This window comes from Empidonax traillii, unplaced genomic scaffold (genome assembly GCF_003031625.1).
Source record: "Empidonax traillii isolate 1590-97213 ecotype Southwest subspecies unplaced genomic scaffold, ASM303162v1 scaffold366:size559255, whole genome shotgun sequence".
Classification (NCBI taxonomy): Eukaryota; Metazoa; Chordata; class Aves; order Passeriformes; family Tyrannidae; genus Empidonax; species Empidonax traillii.
In genome coordinates, this window is record NW_020955559.1 from 300,517 (window position 1) to 317,897 (window position 17,381).

At 37.4% G+C, this 17,381-nt stretch overlaps 1 protein-coding gene across 7 annotated transcripts in view; it reads left to right on the forward strand.

Annotated features, from left to right (window-relative positions):
• TRPS1 (transcriptional repressor GATA binding 1) overlaps positions 1 to 17,381 on the forward strand; it is a 217,464-nt gene that overhangs the window by 37,547 nt on the left and 162,536 nt on the right. For 5 of the 7 annotated variants that reach the window (XM_027892746.1, XM_027892753.1, XM_027892749.1 and 2 more), the window contains exons 2-3: positions 1,873 to 2,031; positions 5,162 to 6,090. In XM_027892746.1, the coding sequence (XP_027748547.1) occupies positions 1,995 to 2,031; positions 5,162 to 6,090 (966 nt within the window). In that variant the 5' untranslated portion in view covers positions 1,873 to 1,994. The remainder of the gene's footprint in view (positions 1 to 1,872; positions 2,032 to 5,161; positions 6,091 to 17,381) is intronic. The other 2 variants (XM_027892751.1, XM_027892752.1) reach the window with 2 other exon arrangements.

The following is a 17,381-nucleotide window of genomic DNA, read 5'->3' on the forward strand; positions in this document are numbered from 1 at the left end:
AAAAATCTTGAAAAAATTATGAAAATTAGTCTGACAGTCTCCTTTTAATAATAAGATCACTCCCAACCCCAACAGACAGTGCAGGCTGGAATTCCACAGGGCTTTTTTGTGGTCCTAATGATTTTAATAACACTTTGTGCTATGTAGCACCTTTCATTAGAGGATCACAAAGTGCTTTACAGTCACTAATTAATTAAGCCTCACAACACTCCTGTGAGATAGGTAAGTATTAGACATATATTAAGCTGAGACACTGAGAGTTAATGATTTTTTGCTGCATTATTCTGGCAAAATGATTGATGTTCAAGCACTGTATGCGCATTATATGTCTTTGTGTGGGTGTGTAATATATATGAGTGTAAAAGTATTAATTTTACTATCCCTTAACAAAGAGGTCCTACTTGAACCTGTTGAATATAAATGCGAATTTTCATTTAATTTTTTGTTGCTGCAGCATATTGACTGATAATATCACAGTCTTTATAGACCCTTGACTCAGTTTGCTCTTCATCTGCTTGTGCATCTACTTGCACAAAGATTAGTCAGTGGCATCTCATAAAATTCAGACATATTTCTAAATGGGCTATTTTGTTAAAAAGAGCATATGACTAAGATCTGATCTAAACCTGCAGCACAAGCATCAGGCAACAACCATTCTGTTGCAATAGGCTTTGATGACAAGCCATCCCATTCAGTAAGAGTAATGAGCAATAACAATGACCTGTTGTGGGAGCTGACGATCAGCAGGTAATTAGCCATTATCTTCACCACCCATAAGAAACTATTGATTACCAGAATTTGCTTTTTGTTTTTGTTTGATTTGTTTTGTTTTTTAAAGAAGTACATTTGTAACTATGGTAATCCATTATCCTGAATTACAAACTGATTTTAGTAGAAGTTTCCACTTACTTGTTTCTGGGGATAAACTGATGTGATTGTTGAACAGAAATGTCTGTATATTGCAGATGCGTGAGTTATGTAGAGTAGCCTTGGCTGTTTTTGAGGGAAAGGATGTATAGCTATTATTATTATTTCTACTTTAAAATAGCTGCAAGTGATTATATCAGCTAAAAAACCCTATGTGGTTTAAAGGTAATTTCAGTGTAATAAAAATAAGATACAAACCCCTGGATTATGGAGCCCAAAGACAAATTCTGCAATCTGGGCCTTATCCAGGATTCCCTCAACTTGACAAGTCCTTTCATTCATATCAGGCTTAGTAATTCTTTTATTTTGGAAAGATCACTATTTTCTGTGGTGAAAATGTAGTTCAGTCCCAATGACTGTTCATCACTTGGCTTCTTTACTAACACCCAACCAATGTGCTTACTATTGCGATGGCATTTTTGAGATGTGGGAAGTTGCCTGCTAACAACAAAAGTAACACCACTTTGTTTCAAGTGGGACATAAGGCAGCCAGCAGATGATAATTTCCATTTGCTGATGGCAGTGCCTGGATACGAATCAGTTATTTGTATGCCATTATCTATCCCATTAAGCCAGTCCCATTATGATGCCCAATACCTGTTAATATATGTGAATTTTTAAGACACTTCTTTTCTACAGCTCATTTTCAACAGTTACTTTAAACTTGTTTTAAACTTTGTATTTGGTGATCATTGTCTCTGAAATATTTTTTGTCTGTCTTTATGTGTGTGCAAATGTGTGGAAGAGCATGTGTGTCTGAGCAGAAGGCATCTATGGGATTTCTCATGCTTGAGGGAAATAGAGAACAGCGGCCACTATTTGTATAGTGCCCAGTAACAGATGCATGTGATTGTACAATAGGTGTAATAATGTTTTTAAGTAAAAAAACATATTTGGAATGCATAATTTAGGAAGGAAAACCTTTTTTTTTGTTTTGTTTTGCAGATATACAGATCAGCTCTCAAAATGTCTTCTGTGTCTTCCGTGCATCTTCTAAGACAGTTGCATTAGCCCGCCTGCTAGTTGACTAATAGAATTAATAATTGTAAAAAGCACTCTAAAGCCACATGCCTTATGAAGTCAATGCTGGGTATGATTTTACAAGTATGTGATCTATTTTTTCAAGTGAAATTGTTAACCGAAAACGTTCTTGGCACACAATAAAACATTGTGCAATCTGTTATTTGTCTTAGAGATAATAATTTCAGAGTGGCTATATTCCTTCTATATCTAACTTATGACTTGCTAGGGGATGGTTTCTTCGATTTAGGAGTATTGCAAATGTAGTTTTATTTACATAATATGTCTCTGAAAAATGATAGTGGTGGAATTTCAGCGACAAAAAACTCCTGTGTCTTTTCTTACCATCCCCTTGAGTGGATATCAAGCAAATAAATGACAGATGATTTTTCAAAAGCTAAAATTAAAAAGAGAGGAAAATACTTTGAAATTCAACTTAAGGAAGTTTTTATATTTAAATCAGTATTATCTTCTTTCCTTTCTTTCTCCAAGTGTAGAATTCTGCATGGAAAAGCTCTATTAGGCAGATATGTTTTTCTTCTTTCCCCTCCAGAGACTCACAAATAAACTGGGAAAATCTGAACCAAAGTATCTAGATCTGCTGTCCAGTTAGCCTGTATAGAGTCCAGGTTTTTCTTTTCTTCTCTTTTCTTTATAGAGACTTATTTTTTCTGTGTCTTTTTTTCTGACTCTCTTCTGTCAGTTGCTATGAAGATAGCAAATCTCTAAGCTTTCCTTATCTGCCAAAAATATCTGTAACAAAAACATTTTAAAACATTGCATTTAGTCTTGTTTAGTTTTGACTGAGGTAACAGTCATGATGTTTACTTTCTCTATTTCTGATTTTTCTTCACTTCGAAGTCAGGACTTCTTTCTCTGTCCTCTGCCATGGATTGTATTTAAACAGAAGTTATTTTAAAAACGGTTTGGGAGGTGTAACCAGAAGAAAAATACAGACTTAGCAGAACACCTACCAGAGATGCTCACAGATATTTTTAGTGTGTGTTAACCAAGAGCATTCATGGAGTCCCACAGAGAAGCAGTAATGCTAAAAGGCTGAGGGCTATATTTATACCTTGAATTATATACGTGTACATGTTGTTTTAGTAGGCTGAGTCTGTATTGTAACAGTTCTCTTACCACAATAGAAAATCTTTTTTTTTTTTTCTTAGTTCTGAGTGACTTCACGGTTCAGAAGTTATTGGGACAAAAAAAAAAAAAAAAAAAAAGTACAATTTAGTGCATACATATCCTGGTAGGTGTGGTTGTCATTAGAAGAAGACACTTGGTTCCCAAGCATGAATGTCTTCTACAATAAGGAATCATAGTAGGCATTTAAGAAACCTATTAAGACCACACGGAGTGTCAAAATTTCTGTAACACGAGCTGGCATTCTGTGTGAAAGCCGTCTTGCTGTAGCCCATGCTGCCTGTGGATGAGCTCAACCACAAAGACAACAGAGCCAGCCCAAGACACAAGTTGAACACTTCCCCTAAGAAGTTGTCTGTTTTTATCAACAGAGCATACAGTGCCCTTTCATGTGGAGCAGATGTAAATAAGAGGATGTACAGATGCCTGTTCTTTTATTTTTAACCTCTGTCCCCAGACATACTTCTCAAAGTACAGTTTTGAGAAGGTCATCCACGGCTTTCCAAGGTCTGGATACATCCATTTTGAGCACATCAGTGCTGCTTCCAGAGTCACCAGGTGTTCCTTCCTTTGCAGAGCAATATGTATCTCCAGTGCCTCTCTAGGGCCCGGCTGTGGCTGGCCTGGGAATGGGGGCTCAGACTTGAGCCTGCAGCTCATGTCTCATGTGTGGTACTGCAAGCTGCTGCCACCAGACCACACACAATTTGGCAAAGAGAAGCATCCATCACTGTACACAGCATTGGCAAAGATTAAGAGCATAGAAAAAGTTGTAGCACATCTGTCTTCTGCCCATAGCTAGCATGTGAACACAAATGGATCAAACCATCTGGTGATAAATATCAAATCCAGAACCACACAGTAGAGAGAGCAGGGGAGTTTCATATATGTATTTTCTCTAAGTAGGCTGGGGAAGGTGAAGACATAGTGGATGAGGAATTTGACTTAGTACCTGCATAGTCTGATTACTTGTCCTTCCATAATCTCCCCTGTTGAGTGAGCAGCTAACTTACCAGTGGCAGACTCCTCCTTTCTCTCTGGTCCTTATTGCTGTCCTGTCTCAGCTATCTTAAATGGATCCTGGAAGTGTACTTGCAGATTTAGCAGTAGTGGCTATGTCTGCAAAGAGGACTGAGCACAGGAAGGTTTGGCTGATTAGATCCATGTGGATTCCAGGTGTTTTCAGGGCAGATCCCGACTCAGCCACATGGTGATGTCAAATGTCTGGGTCCAGGCCTGTAAAATTTTATTGACAACGGGTTTCCTAATAAAGTTAGTTTTTGTTTGTTTGGCAAATAGAACTAATTACATGAATAATGTACTGTGGGGCCTGACTCTAGAATATCCGTATAATCCTGTTTGAAGTTTATGGGCAGTAGGAGGGGAAACTTTTGCTATAGAGAAACTGATACCTGCTTAGGAAAAATACTTTCTCTGAAACCTCAAGTTACTTACGCTTCTAAATCTGTTTCCTTCGTAATAACTTGTTTAAATTCTTCTGATTATGGCTTTTAGATATATTTTTGAAAACTACTTTATATGTAGTTGTACAGTGTATGAATATTAGACTGCTAAAGTTTTTTCCCCTTAGTTTTTTAAAATTATTTAAAAAGAAGTGTTCATTTAAAATTATTTCTGTCAGACCATTATCTTCTCAAAAGATAATTAAACCTGTAATTCACTGACTCTCATGGTAGTGTTTTTGCAGGTCTTAAAGTTCTTTTTTTATTATCACTTCAGTCTCAGTGTGATAATTTTTTAAATGAAAAATTCCAGTTTTCTGCATAGTCTAAAAAGCTGTTTGACAAAAATTTTCTGGAAAGTTGGTGTATTCAATGTAGTCATATAGTTCAGAATGCTTTAAAAGGTGTCAGGTTTGTAATCTGCTATATATCTCGAATAATTCAATAGTTTTTTTTTTTTTTTTTTTTTTTTTTTTTTTTTTTTTTTTTTTTTTTTTTTTTTTTTTTTTTTTTTTTTTTTTTTTTTTTTTTTTTTTTTTTTTTTTTTTTTTTTTTTTTTTTTTTTTTTCTTTTTTTCTTTTTTGTTTCTTTTTCTGTGGTAGATATGGTCCGGAAAAAGAACCCCCCTCTAAGAAACGTTGCTAGTGAAGGTGAGGTACAGACCCTTGAGTCTACAGGTACTGAAAGTGAAGAGTCTGGAAGAAAAAAAGAATTTTCTGCAGAGCAGATGCAAGAAAACACAGAGCAGGGTGATGCGGCAGAGTTAAATAACAAGGAGGAACTTTGCATGCATGTCCAAGAGCCATCTTCCAGCGTTAAAAAGGACTTGAAAAGCTCAGTGCTGAGTGAAAAGGCTGGCTTCAATTATGAAAGCCACAATAAGGGAGGAAATGTTCCATCCTTCCCTCATGATGAGGTGACAGACAGAAATATGCTGGCTTTCTCATCTCCAGCTGTTGGGGGAATCTGTGAGCCCTTGAAGTCTCCTCAAAAATCAGATGCAGATGACACCCAAGATGTGGTCTGTACCCCGTCAGGAGATGCAGCGGAGACAAATGAGGAGCATCAGATGTCGCCAAAAGCTTCAGATGAAACAGTGCAAGTGCAAAGTGGTCAAACTGATGGCCAAGGCTCAAGCCCGGTCCCCACGGCCTCAAAAAACCCACAAGTGCCTTCAGATGGGGGTTTAAGGCTGAACAAATCGAAAGCAGATTTGTTGGTAAATGATAACCCAGATACAGCGCCTCTGTCTCCAGAGCTTCAGGACTTCAAATGCAACATCTGTGGGTATGGTTACTATGGGAATGACCCCACAGATCTCATCAAACACTTCCGCAAGTACCACCTAGGACTGCATAACCGCACCAGGCAGGATGCTGAGCTTGACACTAAAATTTTGGCTCTCCACAACATGGTGCAATTCAGCCACTCCAAAGACTTCCAGAAAGTCAACCGCACTGTGCTTTCAGGGGTGCTTCAGGACATCAACTCCCAGAGGCCTGTCTTATTAAATGGGACTTACGATGTGCAGGTTTGTATTTTCCCAGTCTCCCTGCTTCTGCTAACTGCCTTCTCAGCTGCAAAGCCAGTTGTTTGCAAAGCCTCTCTTACCTGCATGATTAATGCATCTCATATAACCTGCTTAAGCCATAAGAAGGCTTTTGGTCAATTTTAGCCAGGCTTTCTGCAGGTCTGTTGAGCATCCTGTACAGTAGAGGAGTATTTGGCTTTTTGACCAGTGACATTTCTATGTACAATTTAGTAGTTATAATCAATAGCAAAAGATCTTATTCAGCAAACAGGCAAACTGCTGAATTGGTAATCATATCTGAAGGGTTTGCTGTCACAGAAAGAAAAGAGTAAATAATAATGAAAAATAACAACCAGATAGACAAAAGACAGCAGCTGGAAATTAAAAATGTAATCCTAAATTATCAGCTGCTGGGAGTCAAGATTTGGCTTATTGATTCTTTATTAAGATAAAATAAATGGCAAGTCTTGGCAGCTCTGAAGTTGTCTAGTGCCAGAAAAACAGGATACACAATGGGTATTTAAAACATTTCAAAAGTAACAGTAATCCATGCTGTCCTTCACATTAGTAAGCCTGTAAGAAAAGGATTATTGCCTCAGTAATTTTCTCATCTAGTTTAAGCAGGGAAAAAACTACAGATACTGCTGTTAAAAAAAAAAAAAAAGGGAAAAAAATAACAATCTTCTTTTTCCCACAAAAGACTGGACTTAAAAACTTTTCCATAGAGTTTCTGTTAGTTTTTTATCAGCTAATACTTAATTAGTTAAAAAAAGAATCGATGCTAATTTAAAAAAAATAATCCTCGGAATGAACTAAGAGATGCAGTAGGATACCTCGGTGTTCTATATGATACAAAAAATCAGGTTTTAAGAACAAAAAAAAAGTAACAAAGTTTGCATATCATACAAGCTCAAATGCCCATCTATTTTCAAATGACTGCAGGCATGCAAACCTTGTAGTAATCATTAGACAAAACTCCAGGGTATCTTAAAATAAAAAGGTAGAAGGCTGAAAATATTTAGTAATGTTTGCAGAAACTATAGCTATAGGAAAGAAATTTTGCAAGGCTAAGATGGCTAACATCTAACTTCAAGTAAGAAGCCCAAACCAGAAAACAAGTCAGGCACTTGAATCTTTTTAAATGATTTAAACTTTACTCTTTTTTCAGAAACTCTACAACTTCTTTGTGGAGCAGCAAATCAAACTAAGGTTGTTACTTGTGTAAAAGATGCAATCTTTGAACTGCTGTCTCATTAAAAGATCGCTTCACTGTCTTGTGTCAGACACTCTCTCCTGTCAAACTGTGATTAGAAAGCAAATACGGGTTGTAGTTAAAAGAGGTTAGAAGTGAATAATGTCAGATTGTGAAATGATGGTTTATAATTAGCACATAGTATGATGTTAATACCTGGATTTCCTGCTATAGTTTCAGTTTGCTGACTCTGGGGACAGCATCTTAGAGCAACTGATCCATGCTGTCAGGAAGACATTCAAACTGGAACAGCTCAGAAATACAGTATAGAGGAATTTGAGTTTCTAAACACACTTTCATTTCCTCCAAACAATTGTTTCGTTAGGTTCTTAGTTATTTATAGGAAAGTTATGCTAGATTAGAATGAGCTGGACACTTTTCCTATGCAGTGCTTTCAGAAATAAAACAGATGTGTGAGCTATCTCAGTTTGAACTGATAGAAGGAGAAATAAAACAGCTGAACCTAGACTATACTTGTCTACTAAACTCTGGCAGTAAGATACTGCAGGGGAGACAAAAAGCGGTAGGAAACAGCCCATAGATAATCTACTTCAGATCAGTCTTTTCTCAGATGAAAAACATTTTCCAAAATAGAACAGACAACCTATACAATGTTGGCTATTTATTTGAAATAAAATAAAAAAAAATGGATCTGGAAACTTAATTTTTAAGAGTGCTAATTTTCCCTGCCCAATTTGGGAATAGAAGATTAAACAATCTTTTGTGGCAAATACCCTACTACATCACTTGCACATGCACCAGATGTTGATCCAGAACATGTCAGAAGATAAGTAACTGATTAATTTTGTGCTTTCTCCTCCCGCGCTCCCAATTCAGAGCAGCTTTGTGAGATTCATAAACACAGTAAAAGAACATTTGAAAATCCCCTTTGTACCCACACATGTTTATACTGCTTCTACATCCATTTTGGAGGGGATTTTTCTCAGGCATCTGGACGGCTGGTATCCCCTGCCGCAATGAGGGATTGTATCGATTGGTGCTCCAGCTAAAATTGGTTCAGTCAAACTCCTGTGTAACATGGAGAGGGAACTGAACCTGAATAATTGGTTCATGTAAACAGTATTATTTGGTATAGGTACTGGGCTAAACAAAAATAATCCCTTTGTAATTAACTTGAAATAGTAATGGACTGGGCTTAGAGTCTGATCTATTGATTCCCTTGCGCTTAACAAATTGTTCTGTTGTAGCTGGGCTGGAAGTTATCAACAGATATATGGTCTCAGTCCAGGGAGCTGGGTGCAGAAGCCAGGGGATGAAGGTGACTGAGTTTGATCTGGCTCACGGTGGTCAGTTGAGACCACGGTGTACGAAGATTTGTAGTAGTGAGTGATGCTATTGAGCCCATAGTGTGCGTTCATAACAAAGGCAAATGAAAAGCAACAGGAATATGTCTGAGTGCAGGAAAAAAATGTATCTCCTATCCTATCTGCAGATATGTAGGGATGTTGTCCATTTGCTGAGGGCTTGGAAGAAAGAAATCAAATGAATTTTTGGACTTATATCACAGAAGTGAAGTCTGTCCTAGAAAACTTAAACCCAACTCCTAGCCAGGAAACACTTCAAACCCAGCTTTTAGCAAGTATTGTAGTCAGCAAAACGAGGCATATACATTTAGCTTCACATTCAGGTACACAAATGTTGAGGATGTGTTTTGTAGTATCTAAAGAGGATTTGGCTAGGAACTGTGTAAATAGTCCAATTTTTCTGGCCTTACTTCTGTGTAGATTTTTACTTGGTTTGAAAGTTTAACCCAGACTGATCTGTCTTTTTTGAAAATGTTATTTTGAAAATCTCCTTTAGTCTTTGTTCCCCTTTCTTTTTTCAAAGGTTTTTGGTTCACTGAGTTAAAATAAATTCCATAGGATTGGGTAAAATCACTGAGCAGTTTCTGGGAGATTAACTTTTTTGCCAGTATAGATTTCAGAAAACATTCACTATCACATCTCTGAATTCCCAGGGAATGTGTTAATCAGCTTTACAGCTTTTATTGGAATAATATTTGAAGTGAGTTCAATGGATCAATTTTTGCTGATGCCCCTCATTACTTTTTCTTCACATTTAGTTAATTGATCAGTCTCTATAGGTGGCCTTGTCTTGATGGATATTCGAGTCTATGTAAGGCTTTGTGGATGTGCCTAAAGCAGTAGACTTTACTGGATCCAAAGACTTCACTTAAAGTAAAATCTATGTGACTAAGGTAACAGCTATGATGCTGAAATCTATTGCCTTTGCTGCTATATGATTAAGTCTCCTTCTGTGTTTGATCTAATGACTCTTTAATGTAAATGGAAAAGTCTGGAGACAGGCAAGCTGCTTGAAAGTAGACAGTAGGCAGTCTCTAACCTCCAATTTTTTTATGACTAGTGAATGGGACAGCTTCAGCAGAAAGGTTGGAGAGTGTTGTCTTCCATTATAGCTAATGGATAGGACATGCCCAGTGAGGGTGAAGAAGAAAGCTTGGATCCCCTCTGACAGAGCAAGGAAAGGAGCCTACTTTTCCTGTTTCCTGAACAAGTGTTCAAGTCATTAGGCTATTGTATAAAAGGGAGCGTGACCCCATTTCCTGATACGTTTTAAAAGAGAACAGTGTCCCTCAAAGAAAGGACTGAAATGTCTGTGTTCAGGTGAGGGTTTCAGATGGCATGTCCCAAGGGAGAAGGGTATTCATGCAGCCACAAATAAAGACATACTGCAGTGATCAGCAGTTCTTACGGTTGCTTCATATTGTGTTTGCTACCTTTGAGGAGTTTCCTGCTCAGCATGGCCCTGGTTCTGGAGCTTATAGGCAGAGATCTACCTCCTCTTGTATTCAGCCATTAAAAAGATTCAGAATGTAGAAAAACATGCTTTTTTTTGTTTAATCCAGTCTTCTCATTTTGATTTTTTCATGGTTTTAAATCTAGACAGACATATAAGAAGACAAATTTCTCAAAAAATATAGATTGATAAAAGCCATACTAAAGTTTCTTGATTGTATTTCAGTACAAGTGTGAAGAAAAAAAAAAAGAAAAAAAAATGACTGCATTATTTACTACCCCACATACTAATGAGAGGTTATTGGCAGGTGTTTTTTTTTCTGTGGTTCTAGACATCCAATGTTTTAAGAGTTTTCCTATACTGCTCAGTCCAGTCCTTTTTCATATATGAATTATAGAATGATTTGCATTGGAAGAGGCCTTAAAGATCATCTAGTTCCAACCCCCCTGCTGTGGACAGGAATATTTTTCACTAGACCAGGTTTCTCAGTGCCGTATCCAACCTGACCTTGAACACTTTCAGAGGTGGGGCTACCACAACTTCTCTGGGCAACCTCTTCCAGTGCCTCAACATGCTCCTAGTGAAGAATTTCTTCCTAATATCTTATTTAAACCTACTCTCATTCAGTTTGAAGCTCTCACCCTTGTCCTATCACTATATGCCCTTGTAAAAAGTTCTTCTCCGACATTCTCATGCCCATTTGGGCACAGGACTGCTGCTATAGGTATAGGAATGTTGCTATAAAGTCTCCTGGGAGCCTTCCACTGTTGAACAGCCCCAACTCTCTCAGCTTGTCTTCATGGGAGAGGTGTTCCAGCCCTCTGATCAGCTTTGTGGCCTCCTCAGGACTCACTCCAACAGGCCCATGTCTTTCGCATGTGGGAAGCCCCAGAGCTGGATGCAGTACTCCAAGTGGAGTCTCATGAGAATGGAGTAGAGAGGGAAAACCATCTCCCTTGACCTACTAGCCACATATATAAGTACCAACATATTAAGTAACAACTTTTTCAGGATTTTCACAGCAACTGAGAGCACTGCTGGATGTCCAGCCAGTAGGCTGCTCGGTGTCCTAGAAAGTGGCAGAAGTGCCTACACATGCAGAGTGTATAAAGCTCTTCCTTTTGTGTCCTTTAAAAGTCACTGGTGAGTTCCATGTGCCGACCCAGTGTTATGCCATGAGTGTTTTTTAGTGGTCTGGATTTCAATATATCAAATCTGGCATCTTTTCTGTTCTCATGCTAGACATGTGTGACTAGTATGAAGTCCAGTCTAACTATGATTCAGCTGAATGAGAACCAGTGGTTTTATTAGTAGTTCCTGTTTTTTATCCTTCACTCTTATATTAGTGATTTGAGTAAGTATGAAGCTGTGAAGGTAAGACTGAAACTGTAGGGGTCTTTAGAAGTGCAGGTACAATCAGAAGTGCTTCTCATGTAAAGGTTTTGATTTACATTTTTGGTGGTTTTGGCAAAAGGACTCTTACAGATAGGGTGGGAATTACAGACTGGAGGCCTAAATAAGTACAGCATTTTCTTTTGTATTATTAACAAATCAAACTTTCTTGAAGTTCAGCTTTGTCATCAAGTGGTTTTCCTAGAAGGTGACATGGATACATAAATGACATGAGCAAGTGGAAACATGTATGTGAATGAATTTAATTTTCCTCACATGGTTAGACAAATGGATCAAAATCTTATATTATTTGTCTCACTGACTTAGGCTCTATTGTCCATAAAACAGGAATTAGATCTAAACAAACTGAACAACTATCGTTGGATATGATATATCCTGATCTCTTGGACTAGATTATGATATATATATATATATATATATATATATATATATATATATTTGCATGAGAGTGGGATCTCCCAGAAGGCCCATTTCATGTCAGCCATGTTGCACACTCTCCCTGGAGACTTTCCTGCTTAAACTGAAGGCTATCAAGCTGTCTTGGGTGTTGCATCTGCATGTGGGCATACCTGTTTAAGTCTTATTTCTGTGTCGTGATCAGTCTTGGAGGCTGCTTTGCACCCTGAGACAGTCACACCTCAGGAGAACAAGATTCAGTCATCTCTTTTAAAGAACTGACATGACAAAGAAAAGGTGTCAAGTACAGGAAGTGTTGGTAGCAAATCACAATTATAAATAAATTATTACAAATGTGCTTGTGTGTGTATACATATATGTGCTTCTTTTTCTCATGTATATATATCTGCATACATGCATATTTATCAACATTACATGAAAAAAGCACATGAAATAGGCATTTAACTTCTACATTGACTACAGCTGATAAGGAATGATTTATATATGTAGTAAAAGGTCTTTATATCACTTCTATGGAGATTTGGCAAGTTTACTCTTCAAAATGATATGCAGTGATTTACAGCATGTCAGCTAAATAGTAAGTGCCTGGGAACACTGACTTGCTCAGTGACAGAAATAAGCTATTCTAGTCTTCCTTCAGTGAGAAGTAGTCTACCCTAATATTATAGTATTCAGATGGACAGTTTTTGTGGAACAACTGATGTGATGTATATTCACAGCCTTCAAGGTCAAGTTGTTAATGTGTTGATATTCCTTTCTTTATTACAGGGATATTAGGTAGTATTTGAAGAGAGGTTAATAAAAAAAGTTGGTGAGACTAGTAATAGTAATGCTTATATTTAAACATATAAACTGCTAAGCTAGCCCACAGAAAGGATGAGAGTTCAAAAAATAGAGCTGCTGGGGAAAAAGTAAAGCAGCTAGGCTTTCTTCTTGTATAAATCAATGTGAGTTTACCTCTAAGCCTGTGAGGCTGTGTGAGTTTACAGTAGTCAAGGAACTGTCTGGTAATTTTATCTACACAGAGTAGAAGGAATAGTGCTTCTTTTAGGTCCTAGATATTAGTCTAGTAACATTAGTTAGCAAATGAAAGCCTTGATTTTCTGTTTCTTACTTTTGTTGGTTTTACACATCTGGTCTCCTGACCTTAATTTAAGTCCTATTATTGTTCTGTCACAGTCTTTGTTCTAAAAATACTTCTAAAATTCTAATGTCAAAAAAGTGTTCTGGCTTCAATGGCAACAGAACAAATGTCAAGAATGCACTTATCTTGAATGAATGTGACCCAATAGTTTGCTTCCTTGTTTTGGTAAGTATAAACAGCTCAGAAAGCCAGGAGTTTGCCCTGAGTCTTCATAACACTTGTGCAACATAGATCTGTCCACCTATAAATGAAACACAGTGTGGTAAATAGTTTTAAGAATATACTATGAAGATTCTCCTGGGTTTAAATGCAGAAAGAGAGGCAGTGAGAGGGAGTGAACCTCCACAGGGGAGGTTAGAGAACTGGGTGGTGTTACAAAAACTTGCATGAAAGCCAGGAATATGTTCTGGCCTGCATGACATGAAGAACTTCATAAATGTGGGATGGTTAAAATGTTCTGGATGCTATATTGCACAAAGCAAATGAATAAACAAGAGCATTAGAAAATATTTTAGGATTAGAAGATTAAGAGTAATTGCAAAGGCAGACTGGATGGCTCAGGAGATTGGTAAGGGATCTGGAGCCTTTCACCTCCTGATTAGCCAAAGATGTAACCCAGGTAAGCAAAAAAAAAAAAAAAAAAAAAAAAAGTTATTAACGTTTGATGTTCCAATGCAGATGGATTCTAATCAGTAGTTGCAGAAGAAGCCATAGGTCAAAGAGAGCTTTACTCTGTGCATGTAAACATTGTGGTTCAATCTGTTATGTGGATATAGTTTCTGATGGTCAAATTTTCTTCATAAAACTTATGATTATAGGAGCTGGCAGACTTTGTGTTCCTTCATGAATTTTTTCATTTTCTGTAAGAAGTATTTGTAAACTGTTTTGGCGTGGTGGAATTTAGGTTTGAATTTTGAAAAAAGAGGAGGAAAAATAGAGTAGAGTAGCATTTGGATCAAGGGCAGATTAAATATCAAAGACTTTTTTTTAAAAAAAAAAAAAGAATGTACTTCTCCTTGCCCAAGTCCATCCATTCCATGAAATCATTGCCTTCAGTCTGACTAATTAAAGTAATATAGACATATCTGTTGGAAACATATAGTGCAATTACACAGCTTTGTTGAAGTACTTGCCAACATACTTTAGAAAGTACATCTTGAAACATTGTCAATTATCATGTTATCTTTTCTCCTCTTTCTGGCTATTTTTGGAAATGTGTGTGCTGTATGAGGAGATAGCTTAGTTATATTAACACAGGGGCTTCAATCCTTTTGGTAAATTCTTTCCCAGTCTTCTAGATTTTGAGAATTTTCTCCATTAGTGAAGAAATTTAATGATTAAGAGTTTAGAGTTTTAGAGAATCATACCGTGAAATATATTTCAGTTTAATCCCAGAATGAGACATGGCTCTGAAGAGCAATTTTTAAAGAATATCTCAATATCAACAATCTCAAGCACAAGAATAGAGAACCTATTGTAATAGCTGTCTGCCTCTATACTGTGCAATAAATAATACCAACTATACTGGCATAACTGAGGTACTGCTGAAATAAGTGATAAGCCCAATGTTTCATAAGCAAGTGACACTGAAGGAAAGAAGTGAATCATGTTTCCACAGACCAAACTTGTATGTTAGGTTCACTTTAAAAAGAGAATTGTGAAGATTAATTTTCTTCTGTGCTTACTGAGGGAACCGTGGATCTACAGTTGCTCCTACATTTCTAGTGCAAGCTGTACCTCTACTCATGACTGCCACTAACTACGTTAGCTGGCATTTTGGACTGCACTCATATAACAGAATTGCAGAATTTTAGCTTTGCTTTTGTTTAGTTTCTTCTTCTTTTTGTTGGGGAGGAGTGTTTATTTAAGAAAAAGCAGGGTATTAGGTTTTGTTGGGATCATAATGAAATAAGGGAGTAAATACAAGAAGCTATCTCTTCTGATACCACACAGAAATGTGGATATTGATTTCTGGGGTATATATATATATATATATATATTCCCCTTTCTCCTTCTCTTTCTCCTTTTCCTCTTTCTGGGGTAGGTCAGAGAGAGCAGGAGACTAAGGACAGTTATGCACCTGGTGAAGGAGTTTAGTGCCTATACATAGAGATACAACATGTTACTGAAAAATCTGGAAGTCAAGCCAAGACTTGAGAAAAGAGTGAGAATTGCAACAGTTCTGCAAATGTGTGGGCTTTGTCCAAATTTGGCTTGCCGAAAGCTGAAACATTATCACTTTATATTATCACTTCAAGTGCTTCTCCCAACCTCTTTGCATGGAAACCAGTTTCTTCAGTTCTCTTTAACTGATGACCCTCATGGAGGTTTTCAGTAGGTATTGTTACATGTGAAAAATGGCTTTTGAGTATAATAACATTAAGATCACCCTGTGTTACCTTTCACATATATGATCTAATGCAGTGCATTATTTTGAATTGTGGCAGGGTAATCGGGGAAATGCCAAACCAGTAACTGGTAATCAATTACATTCCAGTGGTATAAAGATTGTATGTGTTCCCCACATTTCAAGAGTTTAAATTGTGTGGGAATATTTAGTTCTATTTTATCCTCTTGCAAAGCAGAGAGGGATGTCTGAGCATGGGACACAAACTTGTTGTGTAGGCCACTAAGCAGGATTAGCATAAGTTACAGAAATTATGTGATTTACAATCCATTGTAGAAAATGGTGGTATTAATAATACGTTTGACCAATGTTCTGAAATTAAAGTAATTAGCAATGAACAGCAGATGGGATTGTAGCCACTCACAGTTTCTAACTGGTTACTACAGAGTGACTGGAAAATAGGTTTAGTATCTGTAACTCTGTGACTGGACAGCTGAAAGTAATGGATGTATTTACTCATTAGAGACACTTAAGGTAAAGCATTTTGGCTAGTTATCTGTGCATACATAGAACAAACACACATATCTAATTAAATGAGCAAAACCAGATCACCTTGCAACTTATGTAATCGTGCAGTGAGCTGCTGTTTTTTTTCTGTTAACAATAATTCCATCAGTGCTTTCTTTATGTTGTCTTTCAACACCACTGGGACTTTGCACATTGAAATAATGCAGTGGATGGAGACCTGAAGTTCCAGATACTGGGGAGCTGGTCCAGATCCCACTGTTGTCAGTTGGATAAGGCTCAGCATGGCTCTGTCTCCAGTTCCTGCTTGCAATAAAATGAATAAAGGGAGATAACTCCTGCACTGCAGAAGACCTGTTAAAACATCCCTCTTCTAGAGAACCTTTTCAAAACCAAATTCATAATTTGATAGCAGAACGTGGAGCCTCAGTTTAAAGTGAAAACGTTATTACAGCCAAGTCCTAGTGATTAGGCTGCCAGACTCACCTTTGCCTAATGAGATGTGTTTCCTAAACAAACAGAAAGCCATTTTTCAGTTTATTTAAAAAAAATTTTAACCAGTTCATGGAAACTGTGCTTTCTTGAAGAGGTGGGGGGGGGAAAGAATAGCAGCAGCTCATATCATGGTTTAGCAACTCATTGCCTCACTATACATGTTCATTCTGATGGAATACAAAGGATAGCATCTCATTCTCTGAGCTAAATGGTTAAAAGGCGTTTATATTATATGCATTTCTAAATGTTTACATTTCATGCTCTCTGTATGTCTGAGTCTTTCCGTATGCTGTGATACTGAATGAACAGTGATCACATGCTTTCTTTATGGCACAGCTGTGAGGAGGAAAAGAAAAATAATTACAGCATTTGCCTAATGCATTAGAACTGAATCCTGCAGAAATGTAGCAATACACTTACTGGTTGGGAGAATGGAAATCAAACTCTGCAAGGCTGAATTTTATATTCCCTGTAAGGCATCCTCTGGGTGTAAAAACTGAGAATGTGTCACAACGAAGCTTCCACCCATGTCTGCACCATGTGGTGTAGGCTGGGTGATGACAAAGGATGTCTGAGGATTTTGGGTGTAAAGAGGAATTATCTTCCATATGCTGTACACTATTTGCTCTTCAGGAAGAGAAGCCATGCAGTAGTGACATTTTTGTCAAAAGATTTTTACTTTGGCCTTCAAACCAGTTGTACAGGAGCAGCAAATCTCCCCCTGATGTCAGGGGCAGGTGTGGTGCTCTCCTGGGAAGGGCAGGCCTGCCTGCTGTGAGAACATGGGCTTTAATAACATCAACCCTGGAAGCCTTCTTCCCTTCCTGCAATGCATTTTGCTCAGACATCATGAGAACAGTTAAGTAGATCTACCTTTTTTTGTATATGTGTAATTAGTGATGTCATGGACTTGGGTGTGG